At 39.6% G+C, this 26,963-nt stretch overlaps 1 protein-coding gene across 1 annotated transcript in view; it reads left to right on the top strand.

Moving 5' to 3' along the window:
• TSPAN12 (tetraspanin 12) overlaps positions 1 to 12,168 on the top strand; it is a 74,757-nt gene extending 62,589 nt beyond the window's left edge. Inside the window, exon 8 of the mRNA XM_081102787.1 lies at positions 10,399 to 12,168. Coding sequence (XP_080958913.1) covers positions 10,399 to 10,704 — 306 coding nt within the window. The 3' untranslated portion in view covers positions 10,705 to 12,168. The remainder of the gene's footprint in view (positions 1 to 10,398) is intronic.
• Positions 12,169 to 26,963: the final 14,795 nt, after the last annotated feature.

The raw sequence follows: 26,963 nt of genomic DNA, 5'->3' as shown, positions 1-26,963 counted from the left end.
ATGCTAACCTGAAGTGAGTCCCATCTGCATAGAAATGAGTCTCACATCAGTGTTAGAATAAGAGAGGAATGATCTTGAATTGGGACACAAGAAGGAGCCTGGCATAGGATAGGCAGTCCTTCATTATCATTGTGTGTATGCGTGAGATAAGCAATGAGAGCACATACAGAAGGTAGAAATTCATGGGGCTTCCAATCTTTTTAAAATATATTTTTATTGATTTCAGAGAAGAAGGGAGAGGGAGAGAGAGATAGAAACATCAATGATGAGAGAGAATCATTGATTGGCTGCCTCCTGCACGCCCCCAACTGGGGATCGAGCCTGAAACCCAGGCATGTGCCCTTGACCGGTATCGAACCTGGGACCCTGAAGTCCATAGGCCGACGCTCTATCCCCTGAGCCAAACCAGCTAGGGCTGGGCTTCCAATCTTAAAAGATAAGCAGTCATTGCCAAAGGAAGCAAATATTTGGGTGGCATGAGGCTGAAAAGGCCATTCTAAGCAAAGAGGCAGCGATGCAGTGAGAGCTGGAAGGCAGACAACACAGCACAGCGGGACTGTGGGCATGAGGAGGGCCATGCAGGCATGGCTGGACAGATGGGCACTGGACTGTGCAGAGCCCTGGATACCTGATAACGCATGCGTGTTCCACAGAAGTCTGCGAATGGTTGCAAAATAAAGAAGGCAAGCATGTTTGCAAAATGGAAGCATTATTATGAAAGGAATGCTGAGGGCAGAGTAGTCCTGGGATTCTGACTTACTCATATGAAGCCCCATTCTCAGATAAACACACACAGAATCTCCTGCCCAGATAGTAAAAGGTGGGCTGCTTTCCGGCTGGCCCAGTGGTGATTTAGATGGAATATCCCCAAGAAGTTCATTCCCAGGGTTCTTTTATCTGGAGTCAGACATTCCCTCCTGCCTCTCTGCTGACTTCATTATCTCCTCAGCAACTGCTGGCAGGGGTCAGCTGGACTCTGACAGGTGATATCTGCTTTAGCATTCAAAGCCTTGCAGGGCCAGTTCGGGCCAGGAGGGTGGATCCCTTTTATCTCTAGGCTTTGCTTGATCTAATCAGGCCTTGAACTATCCTGCCAACTTTGCTTCAGGTTACAAATGCATTCTTAATGCCTTTCATTCTCTTCCTCAACTTAATTCAATTGTGAGTTTCTTGTTACCTATTCACTATTCAAACACTCCCCCCCCCCCATGCTCTATTTGTAGAGACTTTGTAGATTTTACCTTTAGAATTTACTGATGTGAAAGCCATTATAGTAGGTTTGACCTGGGAAGTACCTCACAAAGTATAACAATTTTAGATTTGTGCTTAAAAATCATTGTATAGGCAGAGAATGGGTTGAGGTGCGAATTGGGTCTTGCTTGAGGCAAGGGAGTCTGTAGGAAACTGTTGCAGGCCACTCATATGAGTGACTGTAAAGGCTGGGATTCCCATTGTGCCATTCAGGATGGACAGGAGGGAATGAGAGTGAAGGATATGAAAGAGGGAGGGTGAACAGGACTAGGTGATGAGTTGGCTGTGGGGAGTGAGTGACAGGGACCCTGCAAGGACACTTGACTTTGACTTGGGCCCTGAATAGATGTAGAAACTATTTTTTTTCAGGGGGGAAGGTTGACTTTGATTACTCCACTTTGGAAATGCTGTTAGTGTTGCCATCCCCCAACTTCTGTCCTTGAAGCACCTGCTGGGCTTCCCGACTCTGGTCTATGACCACGTTTTTTGTTTGTTTGTTTGCTTGTTTTCCGTAAAAATGAAAAATGTTTGGCAAATGTAGTCTTTTCAATGTGATGGTTCTGCCTATCTAATGGAGATATATTGAGGATTAAACAAGTCATGAGGGTCTGCCATTATTAAGAAACTAGAGGCCCGATGCACAACATGCGGGGAGAGGGCCTAAGCTGGCAGGCGGACATCCCCCGAGGGGTACTTGGTGCTGCCGCAGAGGTGGGAGAGGCTCCCATCACCACCACTGTGTTCTCCAGGTGTGAGCCCGGCTTCTGGCTGAGCGGCGCTCCCCCTGTGGGAGTGCACTGACCACCAGAGGGCAGCTCCTGCTTTGAGCGTCTGCCCCCTGGTGGTCAGTGCACATCATGGCAACCAGTCGTTCTGCCATTTGGTCGATTTGCATATTAGCCTTTTATTATATAGGATAAGACTTTCTCTACTGCATTTTCTGTGCATGGGTTTGGTTAACTTTCTTCTTAAGGGAACAGAAAGTCCCGTAATGAATTTTATTACTTTCTGTTGAACTTTTTTTTAAAGGACTCATTTATTTCCCTGCAAAGCTTACAGTTATTGGTGGAGAACTTGTGATACAACCTGTTTAAAACTCATGAACTGCTATCATTCATTTTTTAATTTTGGAAGCACTAGAGCAGAGATTATATATTTGTACCTGATGATTAACATAGTCCTTTCAAACTTGAAAGTTGTGTTTATTATCAAAAATCCATTATGAAAATATCGTACTGGTATGTATGGCACCTAGATTTTATTTATACCTTATTTCATAAGCCCAGGAGTTCTGTCTAACTCTTTGCCGTGGCCTGGGAAAGCCATTGGTGCTTTTCTAATTTTAGAAACTCATTTTGGACATAGATTAGAGAATAATTTCAAGTGAATCATTTCCTCAAGTGAAATGAGGCATCTGACATTCCTTCAAATAGATTCCAGGAAATGTAGGGATTAGTAATTTTTCTCTGATAAAAAGGTAATGTTATTATTTACAGTTAATAGTTGATCAGAATTTTAATATTGTAGCAAGTAAAGTAGGTTAGCCAATATGTCTTATTCATAGCTTTGAATTGTCTGAGGTTATTAATGTAAGTCTAGCATAACTTTATTTAGTTAGAAAACATATTCAAGGTAAATCAACTCAGAGTGTTTTATTTTGAGAAAAGCAAATAAGTGAAATTCATTTCTTTCCTATTCTGATTAAAACAACTTTTATGAAATAGAATGCAGTTTTGAACTCTAACATTTCTATTTTCTCTTTTTGAATCACTTAACAGAAATGATAATTTATGTAACTAAATATCTATGAATAGTACAATAGATTATATGGAATGACATCTATATTTGTTTCTTCTCTAGACTAAGTGTCTTGCTTTTCAATGAAAGTGTCAGAATTTGCATGGAGAAGTGTAAATGTTATGCATGATTATTTGATTGGCTTAAAAAAGTTCACAATTGTGTTCAGATTGAATTATTTCAATGGGGGTAATGCAGAAAGGACCATAAACCCACAGTTGTTTCTATTAAGAATTTAGAGAGTGACTGAGGAGGACAGTTATTTATGCAAAGAAATTTGGGAAAATACTGTCTTATCAAGAAGAGGGATATTGGAAAGTTAACATTTAACATTAAGTAATTGTGTAATGAACCACTAATAATGAGCAATATGCTGCAAGTTTCTACAATGCCTTCTGAGTCATTAAATATTAAATTGTGTCAGTATAGAGAGATTTGTGCTTTTATTTATATACAGTGGGGCCTTGACTTACGAGTTTAATTCGTTCTGAGACTGAGCTCATTAAGGAGCTCGTTAACTCAAATTACTCTATCAACTCAATGCAAAAAATCGGCCGAGAGACAGCTGGTATCTCAAAAAACTCCTTAGTCGGGACACTCGTAAATCAAGGCCCCACTGTACTAGTTTTTTATTATATACTAGAGACCTGGCACACGGATTCATGCACTGGTGGGGTCCCTCCATCTGGCCTGCAGGGATTGGGCTGAAACCAGCAGTCCAATATCCCCCCAGAGGGCACAGGCTAGGCCAGGGGTGGGCAAACTTTTTGACTTGAGGGCCACAATGGGTTCTTAAACTGGACTGGAGGGCCAGAACAAAAGCATGGATGGAGTGCTTGTGTGAACTAATATAAATTCAAAGTAAACATCATTACATAAAAGGGTACGGTCTTATTTTTTTTTAGTTTTATTCATTTCAAACGGGCCGTAGTTTGCCCACGGCTGAGCTAGGCTGAGGGACCCCACCAGTGCACGAATCTGTGCACCGGGCCTCTAGTATGCATATAAGATCTTTGGTTAATCTCTTCCTGCCCTCTCCCCTCCCAGCTTCCCTCTGAGATTCATCAGTCTGTTCCATGTTTCCATGCCTGTGCATTGAGTGTTTGCCCCCTGGTGGTCAGTGTGCATCATAGCTGCTGGTTGAATAGTCACTTAGGCTTTTATACATATAGATTTACAACGTGTATCTTTTTATTGAACAAAGGGTTTAATGCAGTACACAACAGGAATGATGCAATGAGTTAATAATAAAATATAAATAACATTGGAATTTCAGGGTTAAGAACAGAATAATTAGACATGCTTACTATGAGGACAGATGAGGCATACTTGCCCCTCAGCTTTCTGAAAGCTCAGATGCAAAGGAGACATCATCATTTGCATGATTTAATGCTAGAATAGAATATTTTACATTTTCAAAGGCAACAAAACTCGAAAGTATTTTTTCAAGTGAGATTTAAAAAAATTTAAATTCTACTCTGAATTACCTAGGAAAATATCTTCAATATTATTTTTCACTAATTTTATTGAGCAGTTTCTTATGGTATTTTTAAATACACATTGGTGGAGAATAATATACAAGGCATAGGCTAACATATTCCAGTGTAGCAGATTTTGATAGTCTGGCTTGACACTTGGATGTAATTTAAAAATATAGAGAGATGTCAGTTGATTTCATTTTTAAAATAATCTGTAGATAACTTTTTTCTGATAGAGAAGCATAAATTTTAATTAATGAATTCTGATGACAAGCATAAGTACTTAAATTTCATCTTGTTTTGAGGGGTTATCTATGTATTGTGTAAACTGAGGAAGTGATAAGACTGACGCATTTTTATAAAAGTTGAGGAAGTGAACTAGGATCTTTGCTTTGAATAGACAACCCTGGCCCACCCCAGCATGGACATAGTATTCAGGTCCCGGTTATCAGGAGGGAGACCAGGTCCTCCCCATGTGCCGTGTGATTCAATGCCATGCCACTCGCCTGGGGCACCTGAAAAGCTTTTTGTGTGGAATCCAAACCCATTGATAAGACCTTAGTTGTTTTAATATTTTATTGCATTTTCTAGTTTTTTAAAGTTAAAAAATCAGTGTTCTTTCCAAAGAAACATTGATAAAACCAGGCAATCCAGAAAGAGATCATCAGGATGATGAAGTGTATATATTTGGAAAAGTGGGAGGCAGCAGGAATACGTAGTCTAGAGAAGAGGATGGTTAAAGGGAATGTGACAGCTCATCAGGCATAGCTCTCTACCTTCTGGAAAAGGCATTGTCTGAGAGCAGAGCTGCATCTTACTGAGAGACAGGTTCCAACAAGGAAATGCTTGTTAAGGACTACTGTTTTTCACTCAGCTGGTGTGGCTTAGCGCTTGAGTGTCCACCTATGAACCGGGAGGTCACTGGTTCAATTCCCAGTCAGGGCACATAGCTGAGTTGTGGGAATGATTCTCTCTCATCATTAATGTTTCTATCTCTCTCTGCCTCTCCCTTCCTCTCTAAAATCAATAATATATATATATATATATATATATATATATATATATACACACACACACATATATATATTTAAAAAACTACTTTACAAAGTGTGGACAGAGCTGTCTAGTGAGGCCCTAAGTTCCTCTCATTAGAAGCATTTTCTTTTTTTTTTTTAAATTCTTTATTGTTTAAAGTATTACATATGTCTCCTTTTTCCTTCATTGACCTCTCCCCGGCCAACCCCACATCCCAACACATGCTCTCGCCCCTCCCCGCTACTGTCTGTGTCCATGGGTTCTGCTTATATGCATGCATACAAGTCCTTTAGTTGACGTCTGACCCACCCCCCTCCCCTGCCTTCCCTCTGAGGTTGGATGGTCTGTTTGACATCAAAGCATTTTCTTTGATGTATCTTTATCTGTGTATGAGACATACTTTCTTGTTTCTTTGCACCTCTTGTGATTTTTTTATTTGTTTTTGTTGTAGAAAACTGGACATTTTAAATAATATAATGTGGCAACTCTGTAAATCAGGTTCGCTACCTCCTCCTGAAAGTTTGTGGTTTATTGTTGTTGCTATTTGTTCATGAATGACTTTCCTGAACTAATCTTGTAAGTTCTGTATTCTTTGTCCTGTGTGGCCCCTACAGTCCATGCTCTGTTAGCTTCATGGTCAGTTGATGAATGAACAGAGATTTCCTTAGATGCCTAGAACCAGGGAGTCTCCCAGCCTTTGCTAAGGGCACAAGAAGCCTCAGGTTAGCAGAGGTGAGATCTTAGTGCCTTCCTAGGTCTTCCTTAGCATGTGCACAGCCCTCGGTACGAGCACAGCCCTGCTCATGTGTGTAACTTCCTAGATCCCCTCCAATGTGTCAGGGTTTTGCTAAGGCCCCTATGGGCTTCTTTTTGCCCCAGTTTTTTCTTTTAAGCTTTTTGACTCACCCACTGTGTGCACCACTTCATGCAGCCTCAGCGTTCAACAGTTACCTCTGATTGCTTTTGACAAACATGGGGGTAAAGAGACCCTGGTTGATCTGAATATCAGGTGCAAATACAGTGGGGCCTTGACTTACGAGTGTCCCGACTAATGAGTTTTTCGAGATACAAGCCGTCTCGGCCGATTTTTTGCTTTGAGTTGCGAGCTAAAATTCGGGTTATGAACCAGCTTCAGATACCCCACCGCTAGTTGGCGCAGCGAACGCCACAGTGAACGCCACAATATCAGCCCAGCATCATGTGTCTCACTTGTTCACTTTTTGATTTGACATATGAATAATTTGAGTTACGAGCTCCATCACGGAACGAATTAAACTCGTAAGTCAGGGCCCCACTGTGAGGACAGCCTTGCAAGTAAGGCCTACAGGGAACCACCAGAGAGAACAAACAATGGCGATTCTCTGGTAATGGGGTTTTGAAGTAGTTCCACCCCTATTTTGTTATCTCTGGTGGTTTCTAGGCCACTGGTTTTTAATTTGTGTGTGTTTAAGAAACACCTTTAATGGATTTTTAGAGAGCTCAGGAGAGGGTGAGAGAGGGAGAAACATCGATGTGAGAGTGAAACATTAACCAGCTGCCTCCTGCACATCCCCACCAGCGTTCAAGCCCACAACCCGGGCATGTGCCCCGACCCAGAATCAAATGGGCACCCTTGCAGTGCACGGAAGGATGCCCAAGCAACTGACCACAAATCTACTGCAGAGCTGGGGAGGGTCGGGATGGGAATAGGGTAAATTAAGATGCCACAAAGCTTACTGTTCTTACTGGAATCAGGTGAGTTTCTTACATAAATGCTGCTCAGATTGTTGCAAGCCTTCGGAGAATTTCCAGAGTTATAAAAGCATTTATTCTGTTTTTTTAAAAAAAATTAATTTTGAAAGAGGAAGGGGGAGAGAGAGAGAGAGAGAGAGAGAGAGAGAGAGAGAGAGAGAGAGAGAGATTTGTTGCCTCCTGAATATGCCCCAGGTGGGGATTCGAACCTGCCACCCTTTGGTGTATGGGATAATGCTCTAATGAACTGAGCCACACCTGCCAGGGCTATTTTGACAATTTTTACTAGTGCTTTTATTGTTTATATAGAGGAAAGACTATTCGGAGTTTCTTTCCTCTGCCTGTTTTGCTGAGTCATTCTAGAAGTGCTTTTTTAGCCATATTTTTAAAGTTAAAAAGTTGAACTCATTGACTTCCAAGGTCCCCTCTCACTCTAGAAAATTCAGTGTTAACTAATATATCACATTTTCAAACCATTCTAGATTATATAATTTACTGTACCTTTTTTATAAATATGATTGTTTAAAATAAGTTGAAACAGACGTTCCTTAATGCCCAAAATATGAAACACAATAGACTATAGTTTATTCTCAATTTCTGCTTAATTTTATTGACAGATTTTTAAAAATAAGTATTATCTTTTCTACCTACTGCACTTTTACCATGTACCAAACCCCATTCTAAGTGTTTAAATATATTTATTCATTTAATTCTCCCCAAGTGTCAAACAGTAGGCTCTATTACTATGTATGTTTTCAGATGAGAAAAAACTGGAACATGAATAGATTAAGTAACTTGCCAAAGTCACATAATTTATAATTAGCAGAGCAGGGATTTGAAATTCAGAATTCAGGCTCTGCAGTCCATGATCTTAAACATTCTATCCTGTGTCACAAAAGGATGTTTGTTGGAATGCCACATAAACATAAGTGTGAATGGGTTCTGATAGACAAGCTGAGTGGAACTCTTTGGAAAATATTTGAACATTGGTGAATTGTATTTGTGAGATCTATTTTGGTTTTCCAGAGTGTCTGTGTGTGTATGCATATTTGTATTATCAAATAGGTAAGATGGCCAGAGAAGTGATATTAAGTAATATTAATTAAGTGATGTTAAGTAATATTAAATTATAAATATTTTAATTTTACTTTTGGTTAAATTGATAAAACTTGGCTAATCCTTTGCTGTTAATTTGCATTACATTATGTACCAGAAAAAGGTAGTTATTGAAATGTGTCTATGACTAGTTATACATGATTTTTTATTTATTGAGAATTATGACTTATTGGGGTGCAATTACTGATCATTGTCTTTGGAAATCTAATAATGATACATCATTCATTCCCCCCTCCGATATAATGCAGAAATTCTAACAACTGACTCTTGCCTTCCTTGCTTTAGTTGATTTCTTTGTGTAATCTAGAGAAAAAAAACAAGGAGGCAGTTATTTAAATAATTACCAATTTCTTTTTATTCAAGTAGCTGCCTTAATAGGGTAAGCACTGACTCACTTTTGCCCTAAATGTAGAGTAAAATCTTGAAAAGTCAAGGTTTGCTTGGGAGATAATTTTCCATGTATCTCTTGCTTGTCTTATGAGAGCAGAGTCACTGACTGCTTATATTTTGTTTGGTTGTGCGTAGCAAACAGCCTTGATGACGAAGAAAGTGTGTCCCTCCGAAGAAAAGGGCAGGTTTATTTACTGTTCAATATAATGATGATGATGTTTCTCTCCAATGCAAAGAACAAGTATTCTTCCTGCCCATTATAAAAGATTAGGGTTCCCAAAAGATTTGGGTTCCTGTCCCATAGTGCAACCCACTGTATGTGCAGGGGTCATCTCACTATCTTCATGTTGTTCTGGGGACTCGAGGAACTGGAACATACTCTGGCCATTGCTATTGCTGTGAGTAATAAAGTTCTTTTTCTCGTTCTTCTGCCAGCATCCATGAAACCTCGACAGGCTAATTTGTTAGCTTCCAAGTAGAGTAAAACCTCAGAATCTTCAATGTTTTTGAAATTTATTAATTGTTATAAAATTCTTTTCCATATTTTTATTTTAATTTAGAATTAGCTTTCCTTTGGAAGAGTGAATTTTCACTTCTTTGCTGTGGATTCATTAGAGACATGGCAGGTAGCCTCTGCTTCGGTCACCTGCGAGGTGACTTAGGACAATTGTTAGTCACATTCTACCTCCTTTTCTTTGCCCCTCATCCCCCATTTTCCTTGCTCATGGATTTTTCCCCTCTTTTTATTCCTTCTCATCTTTTCTTTCTGAATTATCTTCTTTGACTACCATAGGTACTTGTTAGCCTTTTGAATTAAAACTAAACACAAACAAAAATCTTGCTTATTTTTTTAAGTCAGATGTCAAATTCTTACTGGGTAGAACTAGAACTTGGTGCCATGTCAGGAAGTCCCCCACGTATACTTCTGCTGCAGGCAGTGGACTGAGGTGTGTGTGTGCATGTGGAAGGTAGGGGAAGGGAATACATTGGTTTCCACCCACCAGCATGCTTCAGCAGCAGATTGGGGAAATAGTCCTGATCCCTGGGGAAAAGCTTCTGACCAAATGAACAATAATCAAACAGTGTATACAAATAATAATGATGATGAAACTTCAGTTTTGAAAAATTTGAGTCAGTCTGTGTCAGGAGTTGGCACTCTGTGGCCTGTGCGCCAAATCTAGACCATGGCTCATCCATTCATTTTCATATTGTCTGTGGCTGCTTTGGTGTTACAGTGGCAGAGATGAGTAGTTGGAACGGAGACCACATGGCCTACAAACCATAAAAGATTTACTATCTGGCCCTTTACCAAAAAAAAAAAAAGTTCGCCAACCCTTGCTCTCTAGATGTGTGTTTTAGCAGCAGCTCTCAATTTTAGGTTGTGAGGAAGACAGAAGAAATCACTAGGCAGGCTTTTCAAAGAGTCCCCATCTCTGTCTCCCCTCTGGCTTTCTCACAGGTGTCCCTGGTTGAGAGTCACTGTTTTAAACTTAGGACCTAATTGTTTCACCCCATTAACTGATACCGATTGTTTGTTTTCACCATTTTGGCCCTCTGTATCCCATCCAGAGTAATTTTGACCGTGTTATTTCTTTTACAGGGTTGTGGGAAGAAAATGTACTCCTTTTTGAGAGGAACCAAACAACTGCAGGTGCTACGGTTTCTGGGGATCTCCATTGGAGTGACACAAATCCTGGCCATGATTCTCACCATCACTTTGCTCTGGGCACTCTATTATGATAGGAGGGAGCCTGGGACAGACCAAATGATGTCCCTGAAGAATGACACGACTCAGCACCTGTCATGTCACTCAGTGGAGCTGCTGAAACCAAGCCTGACGAGGATCTTCGAACACACCTCCATGGCCAACAGCTTCGATACACACTTCGAAATGGAGGAATTATAGAGGATGTCGAAGGAGGAAACCACCCAGTTATTTTATCTCACTTGTGAATTTTTGAGCACAGAGTCGTTTCAGAAATGTGTAGAAATAAAAATGCCATAAAGCAATGCCTAAGCATGTCATTTTGAACTCTTTAAAATGAAGAGGGAAAAGCTCCATATGTTATGTTGCCACCTGGACAATAGCAGCTGCCCTTTACAATGCCAAGGACGGATCTAATATCCACGTTATAGCTTGTGTCAGGTTTTTACTAAACATAGTTATGCTTTGAGGTTTACGCTTTGGTACAGACTGACCAATGTTTCTGCATGCCTACTATGGTGGGATTGGAGCTACAGTAAAGTTCGATTTACTTCTGTAAGCTCGCTAGTATATAAAGTGCCAGTTAATTGCTAACATAGGAAGTTAAACAATACTAATTATTTTTATTCTTTGGTGATATATATATTTTTTTGTGGGTAAAATAGATTAGACATAAGAAAAGTCTGAAGATTGGTGACTACCTAAATGTGATTTTTGCTAGTTACTAAAATATTCTTAACGACATCCAAGAGCAAACTAACACATTGTCTTAAGCTGATCAGGGATCTATGTGTATATGAGAACCTGTGTTAAGTCTGTATAATTCACTAGATTTCATTTCTTATAATGTTAATAACAATTGTGAAAAGGATACATTTGTCCTGTATAACATCATTATTCTTAACCTTCCCTGTTAATAGCGTTTTAAAATTCTGTCTTGGTTTTTACAGTACATTACATTACATAACTGTTAATTTAAATACTTAACCACTAATTTTGAAAAATTGCTAGTGTGATACAAAAGGAGTCATTGTAATTCAGAATGCAGTCTGGTCCCTAGGGAGTATTAATAAGAAAATGTACACACAACTTAGTTCATTTAGCAAAGACCTGAATGCTATCTTTCTCCCAAACTAAGACTCTTTTTGACACTAAACACTTGTTAGAGAAGCTTATCTTTGCCTTCTCCAAACAGGAAGTGACAGTATCCAAGTCTGAATATAATTCTTCAGAGAATAGTGTTCTCTTTCTCCAGGGAAATGCTGTGAGAATCATTAAGATAAGTGGCAACTTAACCAGAGAATTTCTTTGCTTTATTTCACTGATTAAGATAGTATGGTGAAATACACAGATTATTAAATTTTTTACAAGAATAAATATATTTATTTAAAATGGGAAAAGTGCATTTTACTGTATTTTATCTATTATGTTTATTTCTCAGAAAATGGAAAGAAAATTAAAACTTGTCAATAAATATTTTCTAGAGAGTAATAATTTGTCTGTCTAATTTGTACATTGTAAGCACTTTCACCATTCAAGAAGATTAGCAAAGGGAGAAAAATGTGAGAAGAAATGATTGAATACAGTAAGAATAATGATTTTCAAACTCAAACTAATCTATAAGAATATGTATCTTCACTGACAAAAAATAAAAGATGTCCATTTACTTTTCAAGTTTGATTTTGAGCTAAATAATGATGCAACTGTTTGATATAATGTATAAAAGTACCCATTTATGTTCATTTATATCCTCAATATTTTCATATCCAAGTTTTTAAAGTAATTTTAAGAGAAAAGTAGCCTAAGAAATACAATATTTTAAATCAACAGCTAGATTTCATCTCTTCCATAGATTTAAATGAAAACAGTAAATAACTTGCTTAATCAGATTCACAAGCAGCCCTTTTTATAATTTCCTTAGCACCCCAAATCCTCATAATTTTACCTAAAATACCCAAGTAACTGAAGCAGCTTTGAGTGTTAATTGAATTATTTGGATAGCAGTCAAATTTGGCTGCTTCTCTTTTGCCATTACAGAAAGAACAAGCATATGTTTTATTGCCCTTGGTAAAAAACAACAACACATTTAAATTTGTAGATAAAAGTCAATTTTTACATCTTTAGACTTCAGATATTTTGATATATTGCTTGATTGAATACTCTTTAGAATAGTCAACATAAATTTAGACAATCATCTTATATTCTTATGTACTTGCTTAATGGGAACAAATGAATCATATAGCAAAGGTCTACAAAGGCCTCTATGGTAGCAGTGTACCTGGAATAATAACACTGGAAGGGACTTTAAAAAGTATATTTAAGCCCTAGCTGGTTTGGCTCAGTGGATAGAGCATCGGCCTGTGGACTGAAGGGCCCCAGTTTCGATTCTGGTCAAGGGCACGTACCTTGGTTGCAGGTTCCCTGGCCCTGGTTGGGTTATGTGCAGGGGATAACCAATCAATGTTGTCTCTCTCACATCGATGTTTCTCTCTTTCCCTCTCCCTTCTACTCTCTCTAAAAATTAATGGAAAAATAGCCTCCACTGAGGATTAACAACAACAACAAAAGTGTATTTAAGATGGCAGGGCTCAGGGAGTTCACTGTTTGTGTCCATTGCAAACAACATTGTTAACTGGTTCTGTGGGAATTTTTAAAAGCTTTCTTTTGTGCAAATCACCATTTTTTTTTAAGTAACATGTAAGAAGATTATTTTTACTCAGGTTAAAAGTCAATTCAAAGTGCCCTGGAGATTCAGAGATTACAATAAGAGATGCTGTGTATCGTCTAGCTCTGTGAATTATAAAATTAATATGTACAAGAACATGCAGTCAGTGGGGCCATTCTTAGCAAGATGAGACTCAGGAGAGGAGAATTAAGGCAGTTAATGGAGGAAATGGCCTTCAGGTGGAGTCAGGAAGGAGGAGGGGAGCTTAGCTGGCTCACAGAGGACATACCATGGGCCACTACCCTGAAATTCAAAAAGCACATGTTATTTGTGGGGCAGGACCTGTTGTTTACTGTGGTGAGAGTATAGAATTCTTGAAGAAAAGGGAAAGGAAATGGGTGAAATTTGAGTGCTTAGACTTCATTCTATAAGTTCAATGGCGAGTCACAAGTATTTTCGGAAAGAGAAGCGATCTGTGTTTCAGAAATTGAACTGGGAGGCAGTTCAAGTGAGAATGTGGAGGCACGGAGACAGGTGGACATGGTACAACTCCCCAGGGCGGGCCATTCTTTAGCTAGTTCATATGGCGCTCTCTGGGGTTGTAGAGACTCCAGAGCTGGGCTGGCTAGATTGCTGTTGCTGTGGCCTGGAGAGAGAGAAGGACCCTCGCCAGCACAATGGGAGTCAGAAGCACAGTGCACGAAGCAGGTGACACCGGGGTGAATCTTCACCATTGGGCAGCAGGTGAGTCTTGGAGAATGTCGCATGAGAAGTGAAAGAATGGACATTTCTAGATTTCATACCTGGTAAATTGGCAATGGCATTACCCTAGACAAAAGACGAGTGGGAACGGTGTTGTGGGAGGGTGATTAATGTGGTTTGGACACTCTGAGTTGGACATGCCTGCAGGCCATGCAGATGGAGATGTCTGCAGGCAGCTGTAACCTTCCAGTCTGGAGCTCCAGAGAGCTCAGTGTGGAGCCTGTGAATTTTTGTGCATTGCCTTCTGAACTCAGGAAGCCTGACAGAAAATGGGCCGCGAACCAAATCTTCTGTGAGGAGAATCTTAAGCAGGATGCTGCAAGAACTTCCTATTGTCTGAACTCCCACTCCTGCGGATGAGTCAACGGAGGTAAAAAAAAAAAAAAAAGACTGCACCACTGAAACTTCTGTGGCAAAAGGAGCCACCTCCCTTTTCTGTTGTTAATCCTCACCCAAGGATATATTTTTCCCTATTGATTTTTTTAGAAAGAGTGTAAGGGAGGGAGGGAGAGTGAGAAACGTCGATGGTCGGGGAGAACCTGTAACCCTTGGCCTGGAGTTGAACCCGAGACCCTTTGGCAACACCACTTTGGCAACCACTTGGCAACACCAGCCAGGGCGGGAGCCACCTCCCTTTAAAACAACACCGCCAACTGCTGTTGGCTTCACCCAGCTCCCCTTCCTGTTATCATATTGTGATTTAGTTCTTATTTCCTCATACCCAAGCACCCTGTAGAGACATGGATGGGAGAGTTTTTGATATCATCTTGAGAGTGCATCTATTTTCTATTCTAGTACATTCTTGTGATCCTTCTTTATTTCAGGCATTTATGTAAGCCTACTAGGCACTGGCCATAGGGCACTAGGTGATTTACACATATTTTTTCTTCTCTTTACAACTGTTGTGCAACCTGTAGGCATCACTAGCTCCATCTTACACATGAACAAAAGGGACTTAGCGGGATTGAGGAAATATATTCAACAAGTGGAGTGCTCTGCATCCGTTCCTCCCCACTTTGTGACGTGGCATCTTCGTCAGCCTGTGGGGAGGCTCAGCTGATCCTTCGTAGAAAAGCCAGCTCCTTCTACACCAGAACCAATGTCTCTAGGTTTGATTTGTCTCCAAAGTCTGTTACTTCTTCCCCCAAGACAGCTCTTTGATCTAATTTCATCCTGCCTATTTTCCCAGAACAAGTCCTAATTATCTCAAACTTTGAAGCCACACGTTGCTCTTTCCCCCTTGTCTCCTCCCAATGATCTATCTGGCATACACACACACAGTGACATTAATTTCTTTAATCAACTTTATGGAGGACATATATATATCATCTATTTTAAGTATCAGTTTTCCTTGTTCACCTCATTCCAAATGACACACTCTACTTGCTTTTTCCAGGCAGCAGGCTGGGGAAGGGAAAGTGAGAGGGGAGGGAGCCTGTGCCCCCTTTTAGGGATGTCCCCAGAAGCACACATCACTTCCTTCACATGGCACAGCTATGGGAGCGGTAGACTCTTTGTTCTGACACCATCTATCCAGTTAACCAGTAAGTTCTGTGCCCACAACAAAAGGGGGAAAGGCATATTTGTGTTAACTAGCAATCTCTGCCATATTTCTCAATACCTGCATAATAAAATCTACTTGAATTCATTTTTCAAAACCCAAATTTCAATACTTCCCTGCCAGATGGGCCAGCCATAGTCTACTTATTGCCTCTAACACCCTGCATATCCTGCACCTCCTTGATTTTGCTCACATGGTGGTTTCATCTTGCACTCAGCCTTCAGGTCTCAGCTCAGCAGTCACTTCCTACATGAAGCTTTCCCTGACTATCCCACCCACAGCACTCCTTCCTACTCTGAGTTCAGCATTTATTTATTGCTAGTTTGGTTCTTATATTTTCTATTTTATAATATTATATCTTGTTATCCTTGACTTTTTTATTTTATAATATTATTTTTATTTTCTCTTTGTTTATATGTCTGGTCTCTCTTGAGAACTAGTATTATATTGTTTTTTTTATCCCACTCAACATTTTGTATAAGACTAGGTAATGTTTCTTATGTATCAGTTGCATATTTATTTACTATGTGTATAACTTAATAGATGCATGAATTATGAGTCAGTTTAATGAATCAAAAGCCATTGTTCAACCTTGGCTGGGTGGCTCAGTTGGTTGGAACATCTTCTCATACACCAAAGGTTGCAGGTTTGATTCCCACTCAGGGTACATACCTAGGTTGCAGATTCAATCACTGGTTGGGATATAGAAAGGAGGCAACCACTTGATGTTTCTCTCTTACATTGATGTTTCTCTGTCTCTGCTCTTCTCTTCCTTCTTTTCTCTCTAAAATCAATAAATATATCCTCAAGTGAGGACAAAAAAAGCCACTGTCCAAAGTAATTCCAATAAGGAGAAACTGCACTAAAGGAGGTTATCTATTCTTGACTAGGATAGAGGACACTGGGTTATTGTAGGCTAAGTACTCATCTATATATATAAAAGCCTAAGTGAGCGAACAACTGAACGACCAGTCAACCGGTTGCTATGATGTGCACTGACCACCAGGAGACAGATGCTCAATGCACAGGATGAGGCTCCCTTCTGTCTGGATTGGGCCTGTGGGGATCGGGCCGAAACTGACTATCTGACATCCCCTGAGCAGTCCTGGTTGCGAGAGGGCACAGGCCAGGCAAGAGACCCCTCCAGTGCACGAATCCGTGCACTGGGCCTCTAGTTTAGCTATAAATGGATATAGATTGGATCTACAGAATGTGTTTAAGGCTCAGTACAGTTTAATAAATGTCTGAGTGAACTATTAAATTGTAGTTATGGTCTAATAACATAATAGTATCTTAGATTTATAAAATACTTTAATGCCTAACTCCAAATCCTTAAACTTTTAAATATACATTTGTTGATCTGGGAGTGTACAGAGTAAAAACTGAATTCACGTTGCTGAGGAACTCACTCCTCAAAATTTCCTTTTTGCATGGCTTTAGGGTCAATTATTCTGATGAAAGCCACTTTTCTGATGTTCAGAAGACTTAGTCCTCACTTCTTCCTTTGGCATTTGTAGACTGACTTCTCACATTGGTGGCCTCATGCCTGTGAACAATCACTTCTAGATTTCTGGCCACCTCCTGGACTGACATTTTTTTAATCCTCATCAAGGCTGTTCTTTCTTTGTTTGTTCATTTATTTTTATTGATTTTAGAGGGAGAGGAAGGAGTACAGAGAAAGAGAAACATCAATCGGTTGCCTCCTGTATGCTCCCTGAGAGGGGATTGAATGTACAACCTGGGTATGTGCCCTGACCTGGAATTGAACTCAAAATCTTTTGATGTATGGGATGACACTCCAAGCCACTGAGCCACTTGGCCAGGGCTGGACTGACTTTTGCTTCCTCTAGCCCTAAAGTTGTGTACAACTCTAATTCCCTGTGTTATTGGAGTCTTTCTAGATAGGAGTCTTCTTTCTTCATGAACCCTGAGACATAAACACATGCTGTGATGGTGATGAGCAATGACTAAGAATGAGCTATATTATTTTGTGTGTTGGAGAACAAATAGAACCAGTGAAAGACACGGAGAAGGAATGGTCAGAAACATTTTAAAAAATGAACACATTAAAGAGAAGCCATTTAAGGGGAAATTGTGAGGAAAGAAATGTTTATCAGCTCAGTGAAAAAATGAAGAAAAGGAGATGCACCCCGAGTAAAGGTAGTATTTGTCAAGGGAAAAGATGACTTGCAGGAATTCTATTTCAGTGTAAGGATATTCCCACACATGTGCTTCCAGGGTCAGTTAGAATGATGTTACCAATTAGTGGACCAACATAATGTCTGGTGGGATGGTAAGGTAATCAAGGTCCCTGGACATTGGATATCACAGCGAGGCAGAGAGACTTCAAAGTCCTGAGTTAATACCGGAAATCCAATATTGTCCCTGCTACACACCAGTGAATTGCTTCTCTGATCTTTACTAATTGAGCTGGAGAAAAAGCATTGACCAGATTTAATAGTGACATATTGTTAACCACCTCTTGAACAACTGTACAAGTGGCAGTACTACCTGATTATATTTATGGTAATCACATAATTCTACAAAACCCATCTTTATTTGGCATAGACCTCATAGGTGAATTAAATGGGAGAATTGATAGAAATCCCCACCCCTTATCTGTCAAGTTTGATAATGGCACTAATCACTCAAATATTATTGGTGATTTTTTACTTTTGAAGGGAGGAACTATTCTAGCCAATTTCGTTTGACCCTTCCTGCTCCATAGATCAAAGAGCTAAAATGGGTAGATTTCCTTTAGAATACGGTATGATTTGCATTTAGAAACCGCATAGTTAAGCACAGGCAAGTTCACAGAGCCATTCAGTTTACCCTGAGATGGATTCTGATTTTTGCATTCCTTTTCTGCATTATAATAAAGAATTTCTGAATTCTCAACCCCATCGAATGTAGGTAATTGGCTTCCATAAGTTCCTACTCTGACTACTAGTCCACACTGACATATAGGACCTCCTGGATTAGTGTTAGCTCTGAGCCAGTTCAATAAGCTCTGGAATAGCTGAAACAGACAAAATATTAACATTTGTTGGATGCTGGTGGTGAGAACATGAATGTTTCCTTATTCTTCCCACTTTTCATAATATTTCATATTAAAATATTTAAAAATATCAAACAATTGAGGTGAAGCCAAGAGTTACAAGTACACATGTTTGCAGTACAAGTCACATTGGAAAATGTTTGCTACAGTTTGGAAATAAGGGCCCTTACAATGAACTGATTACAAGAAAAAAATTAACTTCTTAGAAGACAAAGTCAGAAATAGATGAAATGTATGTTCTAATTTAAATTTTTTATGAAAAGGTGCTAATTCTGCCTCTTTCTTTGACTAGTTACGTGGATCAATCTTGGCATCATGATGTTTTTGTGCATTTCTTCCTAAGGACCAGCAGCTCCCCCTAAGAATGTTGTTCTTCTATACAAAAGGTTAGAGGAGGAAGCCAAAAATAGGAAGAAAAAAAAAAGCAAGAAAGAAAAAAACTAAGTCTGAAGCAACAGTTATCACAATAAACATCCACCAGCACATGCATTTTTTGTTTATATACATTTTATCTGTAAGGCTTTTCTCAAAGTGTGGGCTTTATTAGTAAGTGGTTTTTAATTTAATGTATTTACTTTAAAATTGTATTTTATTGTTGACATTATTAGATGCCCCCCATTTTACCCCCACTTTGCCCTCCTCTACCTTAGAACCCACCCTCCCCTCCCTCTGGCCCCCACCATATTGTTGTCTGTGCACATGGAATATGCATATATGTTCTTTGGATAATATCTTCACCTTCTTTCATCCCTTGGACCCCACTCACCTGCCCGCTAGCATTTGATAGACTGTACCATGTATCCATATTTCAGGTTCTATTTTGTCAGTTCATTTTGTTCATTAGATTGCACATAAAAGTGAGATCATGTGACATTTGTCTTCCTCTGACAGGCTTATTTATCTTGGAATTATAACTTCCAGGTACATGCATGCTGTCGCAAAAGGTAAAAGTAGCCACATAGTATTCTATTCTATTGTGTAAATGTACCACAGATTTTAAATATATATATATATATATATATATATATATATATATATATATTTTTTTTTTTTTTTCTATTGACTTCAGAGAGGAAAGGAGAGTGAGAGAGAGATAGAAACATCAAAGATGAGAGAGAATCATTGATTGTCTGCCTCCTGCACACCCCCTACTGGGGATCGAGCTCATAACCCATGTATGTGCCCTGACCAGGAACCAAAGTGTGACCTACTGATTCATAGATCGATGCTCAACCTCTGAACCATGCCTGCCAGGCATATCACAGTATTTTTATCTACTCATCTACGATGGGTAGTTGGGCTGTTTCCAGATCTTGGATATAGTAAACAATGCTGTGAACAGAGGGGTGCATATATTCTTTCCGATTGGTGTTTTGGGATTCTTAGGATATATTCTGAGAGGTGGGATCACTGGGCCAGTTGGCAGTTACATTTTTAATTTTTTGAGGAAACTGTTCTCCACAGTGGCTGCACCAGTCTGCATTCCCATCAACAGTGCACTGGGGTTCCCTTTTCTCCACATCCCTGCCAGCACTTATTGTTTGTTGATTTATTGATGGTATCCATTCTGGCAGGAGTGTGTCATTTTAATTTGCATCTCTCTGATATTAGTGACTGAGTATTTTTTCATATGCCTATTGGCCAACTGTATGTCCTCTTTGGAGCAGTGTCTATTCAGGTACTTTGCCCACTTTTAATTGGACTATTTGTCTTCCTGGTGTTGAGTTGCTTAAGTTCTTTATTTATTTTGGAAATTAACCCTTTATCAGATGCATAATTGGCAATTTTGTCTTTTCATACAGTGGGTTTTCTTTTCATTTTGTTGATGGTTTCTTTTGCTGTGCAGAAGCTTTTTAGTTTGATGTAGTCCCATTTGCTTATTTTTTCTTTATTTCCCTTGCCCTCGGAGATACACCTGCAAAAATGTTGCTGAGAGGGATGTCTGACGTTTTGCTGCCTATGCTCTTCTAGGGTTTTTATGGTTTCATGACTTGCATTTAGTCTTTCATCCATTTTGAGTTTACCTGTGTGTGGTATAAGTTGTTAGTCTAATTTCATCTTTTTGCATGTGTCTGTCCAGTTTTCCCAGCACCATTTGTTGAAAAGACTTTCTTGACTCCATCATATGCTCTTGCCTCCTTTTAAAAATATTAATAGAAGCATAGGTTGATTTCTGGACTCTCTATTCTGTTCCACTGATCCATATGCTTGTGTTCATGCCAGTTCCAGTCTGTTTTTATTACAATGGCCTAATAGTATAGTTTGATATATGGTATTGTGACCCCTCCTGCTTTGTTCTTCTTTCTCAAGATTGCTAAGGCTATTCAGGGTCTCTTTTGGTTTCATATAAATTTATGGAATATTTTCCCTAGATCTGTGAAATATGCCATTGGTATTTTAACAGCGATTAAAGTGATTCTATAGATTGCTTTGGGGATGGACATTTTAATGGTGTTTATTCTTCCAATTCATGAACATGCTATATGTTTCCACTTACTTGTATCTTCCTCAGATTCTTTCTTCAATGTCCTATAGCTTTCTGAGAACAGGTCTTTACCTCCTTGGTTAAATGTATTCCTAGGTACATTTTATTATCATTGTTGCAATAATAAATGGGAATTATTTTTTTAGTTTCTCTTTCTAATACTTCATTTTTGGTGTATAAAAATGCCATCAATTTCTGGATATTGATTTTGTATCTTGCTACTTTGATGAATTCATTTATTAGATCTTGCAGTTTTCTGGTGGAGTGTTTAGGGTTTTCTATATACAATATCGTAGCATCTGCAAATAATGAGCTTTATTTCCCCATTTCCAATTTGGAGGCCTTTCATTTCTTCTTATTTTATGATCCCTGTGGCTAGAACTTCAGTACTATGTTGAATCGGAGTGGTGAAATGGGCATCCTGTCTTGTTTCTGATCTTAAAGGAAACACTTTTAGTTTTTGCCCATTGCATATGATGTTGGCTGTAAGTTTTTCATATATGGCCTTTATTATGTTGAGTTATAGTCCCTCTAGTCCCACTTTGCTGAGGGTTTTTATCATAAATGGTGCTGAATTTTATTGAATGTTTTTTCTGCATCTATTACTATGACTGTGATTATTATCTTTCATTTTGTATGTGATGAATCACATTTATTGATTTGCAAATATTGTACCAACCTTGCATCAACGGAATCAATACCATTTGGTCAGAGTGTATGATCTTTTTACTATATTGATGGATCAGGTTTGCAAATATTGTGTTGAGGATTTTAGCATCCATGTTCATCAGAAATATTGGCCTATAATTTCCTTTCTTTGTAGTGTCTTAATCTGGTTTTGGAATTAGGATAATGTTGGCTTCATAAAAAATCTTGAAAGTTTTCCTTCCTCTTGAATTTTTTTTGGAATAGTTTGAGGAGAGTAAGTATTAGTTCTTCATTGAATGTCTAGTGAAACTCACCTGTGAAACCATTCGGTCCAGGACATATGTTTGCTGGGAGATTTTTTATCACTGTTTTTAATTTCATTAGTTGTTATTGGTCTATTAAGGTTTTCTGATTCTTCCTGATTCAGTTTTGGAAGATTGTATGTTTCTATGGATTTGTCCATTTCACTCATGTTGTCCAATTTGTTGGCATATAGTTGTTCATAATATTTTCTTCCAGTCTTTTCTGTTTCTGTGATGTCAGTTGTTACTTCGACTCTTTCATTTCTGATTTTATTTATTTGGCTCATTTCTCCTTATTTCTTGATGAGTCTGGTTAAATGTTAATCAATCCTGTTTATATTTCCAAAGAAGAAGCTCTTGGTTTCATTGTTCTATTGCATTATTTTTTTTAGTCTCAATGTCATTTATTTCTCTTCTGATCTTTATTATTTCTTTCCTTCTCCTTCCTCTGGGCCTTTCCTGCTGTGCTTCCTCTATTTTTGTTAGTTGTAGGGTTAGATGGTTTATTTGAAATTTTTCTTACTTCCTGAGGTTGGCCTGTAATTAATGCTATGAACTTCCCTTTCAGGACTGCTTTTGCTGTTTCCCATAGATCCTGGATTCTTCTGTGTTTCTTTTCATTTGTTTCTGGGTAATTTTTGATTTCTTCCTTGATCTCATTGGTAACCCATTAATTGTTTAATAATATGCTATTTAGCTTCCATGTATTTGAATGTTTTTGAGTTTATTGTAGTTTATTTCTAATTTCATGCCATTGTGATCTGAGAAGATGATTGGTATGATTTCAATATTCTTTATTTGTAGAGACTTGTCCTAACATGTGGTCTATATTTGAGGATGTTCCATGTACACTTGAGAGGAATGTATATTCTGCTGCTATGGGATGAAATAAATGTTCCCTAATATCAATTACTGGTATATCCATCTTATCTAGTATGTCATTTAAGGTTGTTGTTCTCTGGTTGATTTTTCTTTTTCTGGAAGATTTATCTGGTGATGACAGTGGGGTGTTAAATTCCACTACTATGATTGTATTGCTCTTAATTTCTCCCTTAAAGTCCACCATAAATTTTTAATATATTTAGGTGCTTCCATATTCCAATATATTAGGTGCATATACTGGTACATGTATAAAGGTTATATCCCCTTGTTGGATTGATCCCTTTGGTATCATATAGTGACCTCCTTTGTCTCTTTTATAACCTTTGTTTTGAAATCTATTTGGTCAGAAATAAGTATTGCTACCCAGCTATTTTTTTGTTTCTATTTGCATGAAATATCCCCCCCCCCCCCATGCTGTCTCTTTCAGCCTGTTGTGAGTCTTTTGTTCTGAGGTAGGTCTCTTGTAGATAGCATACATATAGGTCATATTTTCTTATCCATTCAGCTATACTGTGTCTTTTGATTGGAGCATTTAATCCATTTACATTTAAGGTTATTATTGAGAGGTGCTTATTTACTGCCCTTTTTTTCTTTATACCTATGTTCCTCTCTCTCTCTATTTCTTCTTCTTAGAGCAGCCCCATTAGCATTTCTTTCATTGCAGCTTTGGTGGTATTGAACTCCTTAATCCTTCTTTTATCTGGGATGCTTTTTATTTCACCTTTGATTTTAAATGATAGTGTTGCTGGATAGAGTAATCTTCATTTCAGTCCTTGCTTTCCATTCCCTTGAATACTTCATGCCAATTCCTTCTGGTTGGAAGTGTTTCCATTGAAAACTCTGCTGACAGTCTTATAGAAACTCCCCTGTAGATAACTGTCTCTTGCTGCTTTTAAGATTCCCTTTTTGTCTTTAATGTTTTCCAGTTTAATCATGATGTGTCTTAGTGTATGTTTCTTTGTGTTCATCTTGATTTGGACTCTCTGTGCTTCCTGAACTTGAATGACTTTTTCTTCCACCAGGTTAGAGAAGTTTTCTGTCATTATTTCTTCAAACATTTTCTCTATCCCTTGCATGCTTTCTTCTTCTGGTGCCCCTATTATGTGGATGTTATGTTTCATGTTTCCTAAAAGTTCCCTCAAACTACCCCATGCTTTTTAATTCTTTTTTCTTGTTGCTGCTGTGATTGGGTGATTTCTTTTTTCTACCTTGTTTTCCATATTGCTGATTTGATCCTCTGCTTCATGGAACCTACTGTTTATGCCTTTCAGTGTATTCTCTATAATCACTATGGCATTCTTTATTTTCATTTGATTACTTTTCACTAGATGCCCAACGAACAAAATTCATTCAAGAGTAAGCCTTCCTTCCGTTGGCTGCTGACACTGGCTTCCCTCTGGCACCCAGGACCCAGGCTTCCCTCTGGCACCCAGGACCTGGGCTTCCCTCTGGCCGCCAGCTGACATCTGGGACCTGAGCTTCCTTAGCAGCCCCAGCTTCATCTGGAAGGTTGCCTGGAAGGACATCTGGTCTAATTAGCATATTACGCTTTTATTATTGTAGGTGGTTTCTATGTCATTTTTCATTCTGCAGGGCATCCTTATAACTATTACTTTAAGCTCCATTACTTTTGCCTCCATTTCTTTTAGTTCTTTTCCTGAAGATTCCTCCCGTTCTTTCATTTGGGGCCTATTTCTTTTCCCACATTTTAGCTACACCTTCGTGTTTGTTTCTATGTTGCTATGACTCTCAGTATTGGTGGGGTGGCCTTCTGCAGTAGTTGTCCTGCGGGACTCAGTGGTGCAATCTCCTTGATCTCCTAAGTTGGGTGCTCTAGGAATGTCTCTTTGTGTTGCTTATTTTCCCCTCCTGTTATAATTGGGTTTTAATTGTTCTTGGCCCATTCGTGGGTATGATTGACCCTTAGGCTGGCTGACTGAGGCTCAACACTAATCACTGTGTGCAAGCTGCTGTGCAGGTACAGTCTTAAGGTGTGTTGTTGAGCTCAGTGACACAATCATCCAGATCACCCGTGCTCCGTGCTCTAAGAATGTTTCTTGTGAGTTAGGTGCACCCTCTGTCCTAGTTGCGTCTTGATGAATGCAGTTGGCCCTTTCATGAGTGGAGCAGACCCTTCAAGCTGGGTGGCTATAAGGGTAAACCTTGATCACCATGTATGAGATGCTGTGCCGGGTTGTCCCCATAAGGTAGAGTTGTTCCTAGCAAAGTCTAGTGCCTGCTGGAAACTTCCTTTGAGTGTGTCACTTGTGTGACTGGTTTGGTTGAGCTCTGGTGTGGTCTGAAGTCTACCATTGGTTGTGTTGGTTCTAGGTCCACTTGGGTGGGGTTCAGGTACTGGTTGTTGTGAGATGTTCTGTGCAACATGTTTGGGGCTGCCTATCTGGAAGTACCATGCTATTCATTGTTTGTGTCTGTGTCTACTGGACCTGGGTGTGCATAGGAGAGGCCAATCCATGTATATGTGTTGGCTTCCTAGAGCTCTTACCTGGGGTCAGATGAATAAAGACCAAGGCTTAGTGAGGTTGGCATCCACCTGTTGGATACTCCACTGTTTCTCAAGGTTGCCTGGATTTCCTCCAGAGTCCAATGCAGAAAGGCTGTAGAGTGGGCCCAAGCTTGCCATGTTCCACTAACCCTTCCAGAGGGCTCAAGCTCCATAGGTAAAGGTGACCAGTTCAGGCTAGTGGGTACTCTAGTTTGGGGCAAGTGTGGTCTGGCACTCAATGGGGAGAATGTGGCCCCTACTCCAGAGCCATAACATTCAGTCTCTGTCAGTCTCCAACTTTAGCTTCCATAGGAGGAGCGCATTGCCTGTTCAGGTTGGGTGAGGCCAACTGTCCTACCTACAGGAGCAAGCTTGGCAGGACGGGACAGGGTCACTGGACTTGGGCAAGCAGATCGAGAAAACCTTCTTTGTGGGGAGGGGGGGCGGTGGCACCAACTATGTTGTGGAAGAGGGGCAAGCTAGACTCTTCCTTTTAGCTCTGCAGCCATGCCTGATCAAATCCTGGACTGGTGCTCTCTGAGGTAGATGCACTCTGAGTGTCCCAGCTCTGAGCAGAGCCTCCTTCCCCCTCAAATCTGAGCTTAGCAAGACAGGGCTAGCAGGGCTTCTGAAACCAGATCAAGGCTGTCTTCCACTGATGGGGGCACTAGCCTGCTTGAGGGGAGAAAGCGGCATGCCTCCAGGAGAAAGCTGCGTGCCTCCTTCCCCTAGCTCAGCAGCCACTCCTTCAGACACCCTGGTGGAGCGCATTCCAAAGCTCCCAAGCTCCTAGCTATGCTCCCAGCTCCTGTGTGTTGACCCTTAAGGAGATACTTGGGAATCTAGCAGACTCCCTCCTCTTTCCAGCAGGCAAAAGTCACAACTTATTTTTGCTGCCAGATGTTTTGCAGGCTCTTCTTCCTGATCCTGGTGCTCTAGTTTGGGGGGGGGGGGCGGGTCCCAGGGAGGAGTTGAGACCCTACTTACTTCAGGGAGGACTTTTGTAACCACAGTATCCTCCCAGCTTCTCAGCTGCTGCACCTGGATTCAAGGGTCGGCCTTCTCTGCATCTCCACCCGTCTTACTAGTCTATGTGTAGCTTCTTTTTTAAAGCCTCAGATAAAATACTCCTGTTCAGGTGCCCTTCGGTTGTTTATTTAGGTTGATTGCTCTAAATTTTAGCTGTAAATCCAATTTGGCACTGGGAGGTGGTATGTGTTGCTTTCACCTACTTTGTAGCCATCCTGACAGTCCAGTAAGTGATTTTTTAAATGATCATATGCTTACAGGTGACTGCTATGATTAGTATGATTCTTTTTAATGATTTAAACAGAGAGAAATGAGAGTAGAAACTGAAGCTGGAAATGCTTGCTAACTTGACTTGGATTCAGCAGTGATTCCCTAAGATTTTCTGCCTTTAATTCAGATAAAACAGCTCATACCAATAATTGCCCAAAAGGAGAAAGAACACTTATACTAGTAAAATGTAGAATAGAAGACTAGCTGAATCAGATGTATGGGGCTGTGCTTTGGAGTGAAATGTGCTGAGCTCATATAGAATATAAACAGTTTGAGAGGGGAACACTCAGGG

The sequence above is a fragment of the Myotis nattereri genome (assembly GCF_964212035.1).
Source record: "Myotis nattereri genome assembly, chromosome: 11".
Classification (NCBI taxonomy): Eukaryota; Metazoa; Chordata; class Mammalia; order Chiroptera; family Vespertilionidae; genus Myotis; species Myotis nattereri.
Note: the sequence above shows the minus strand (reverse complement) of the source record. Positions and strands in the feature narration are given on the sequence as shown.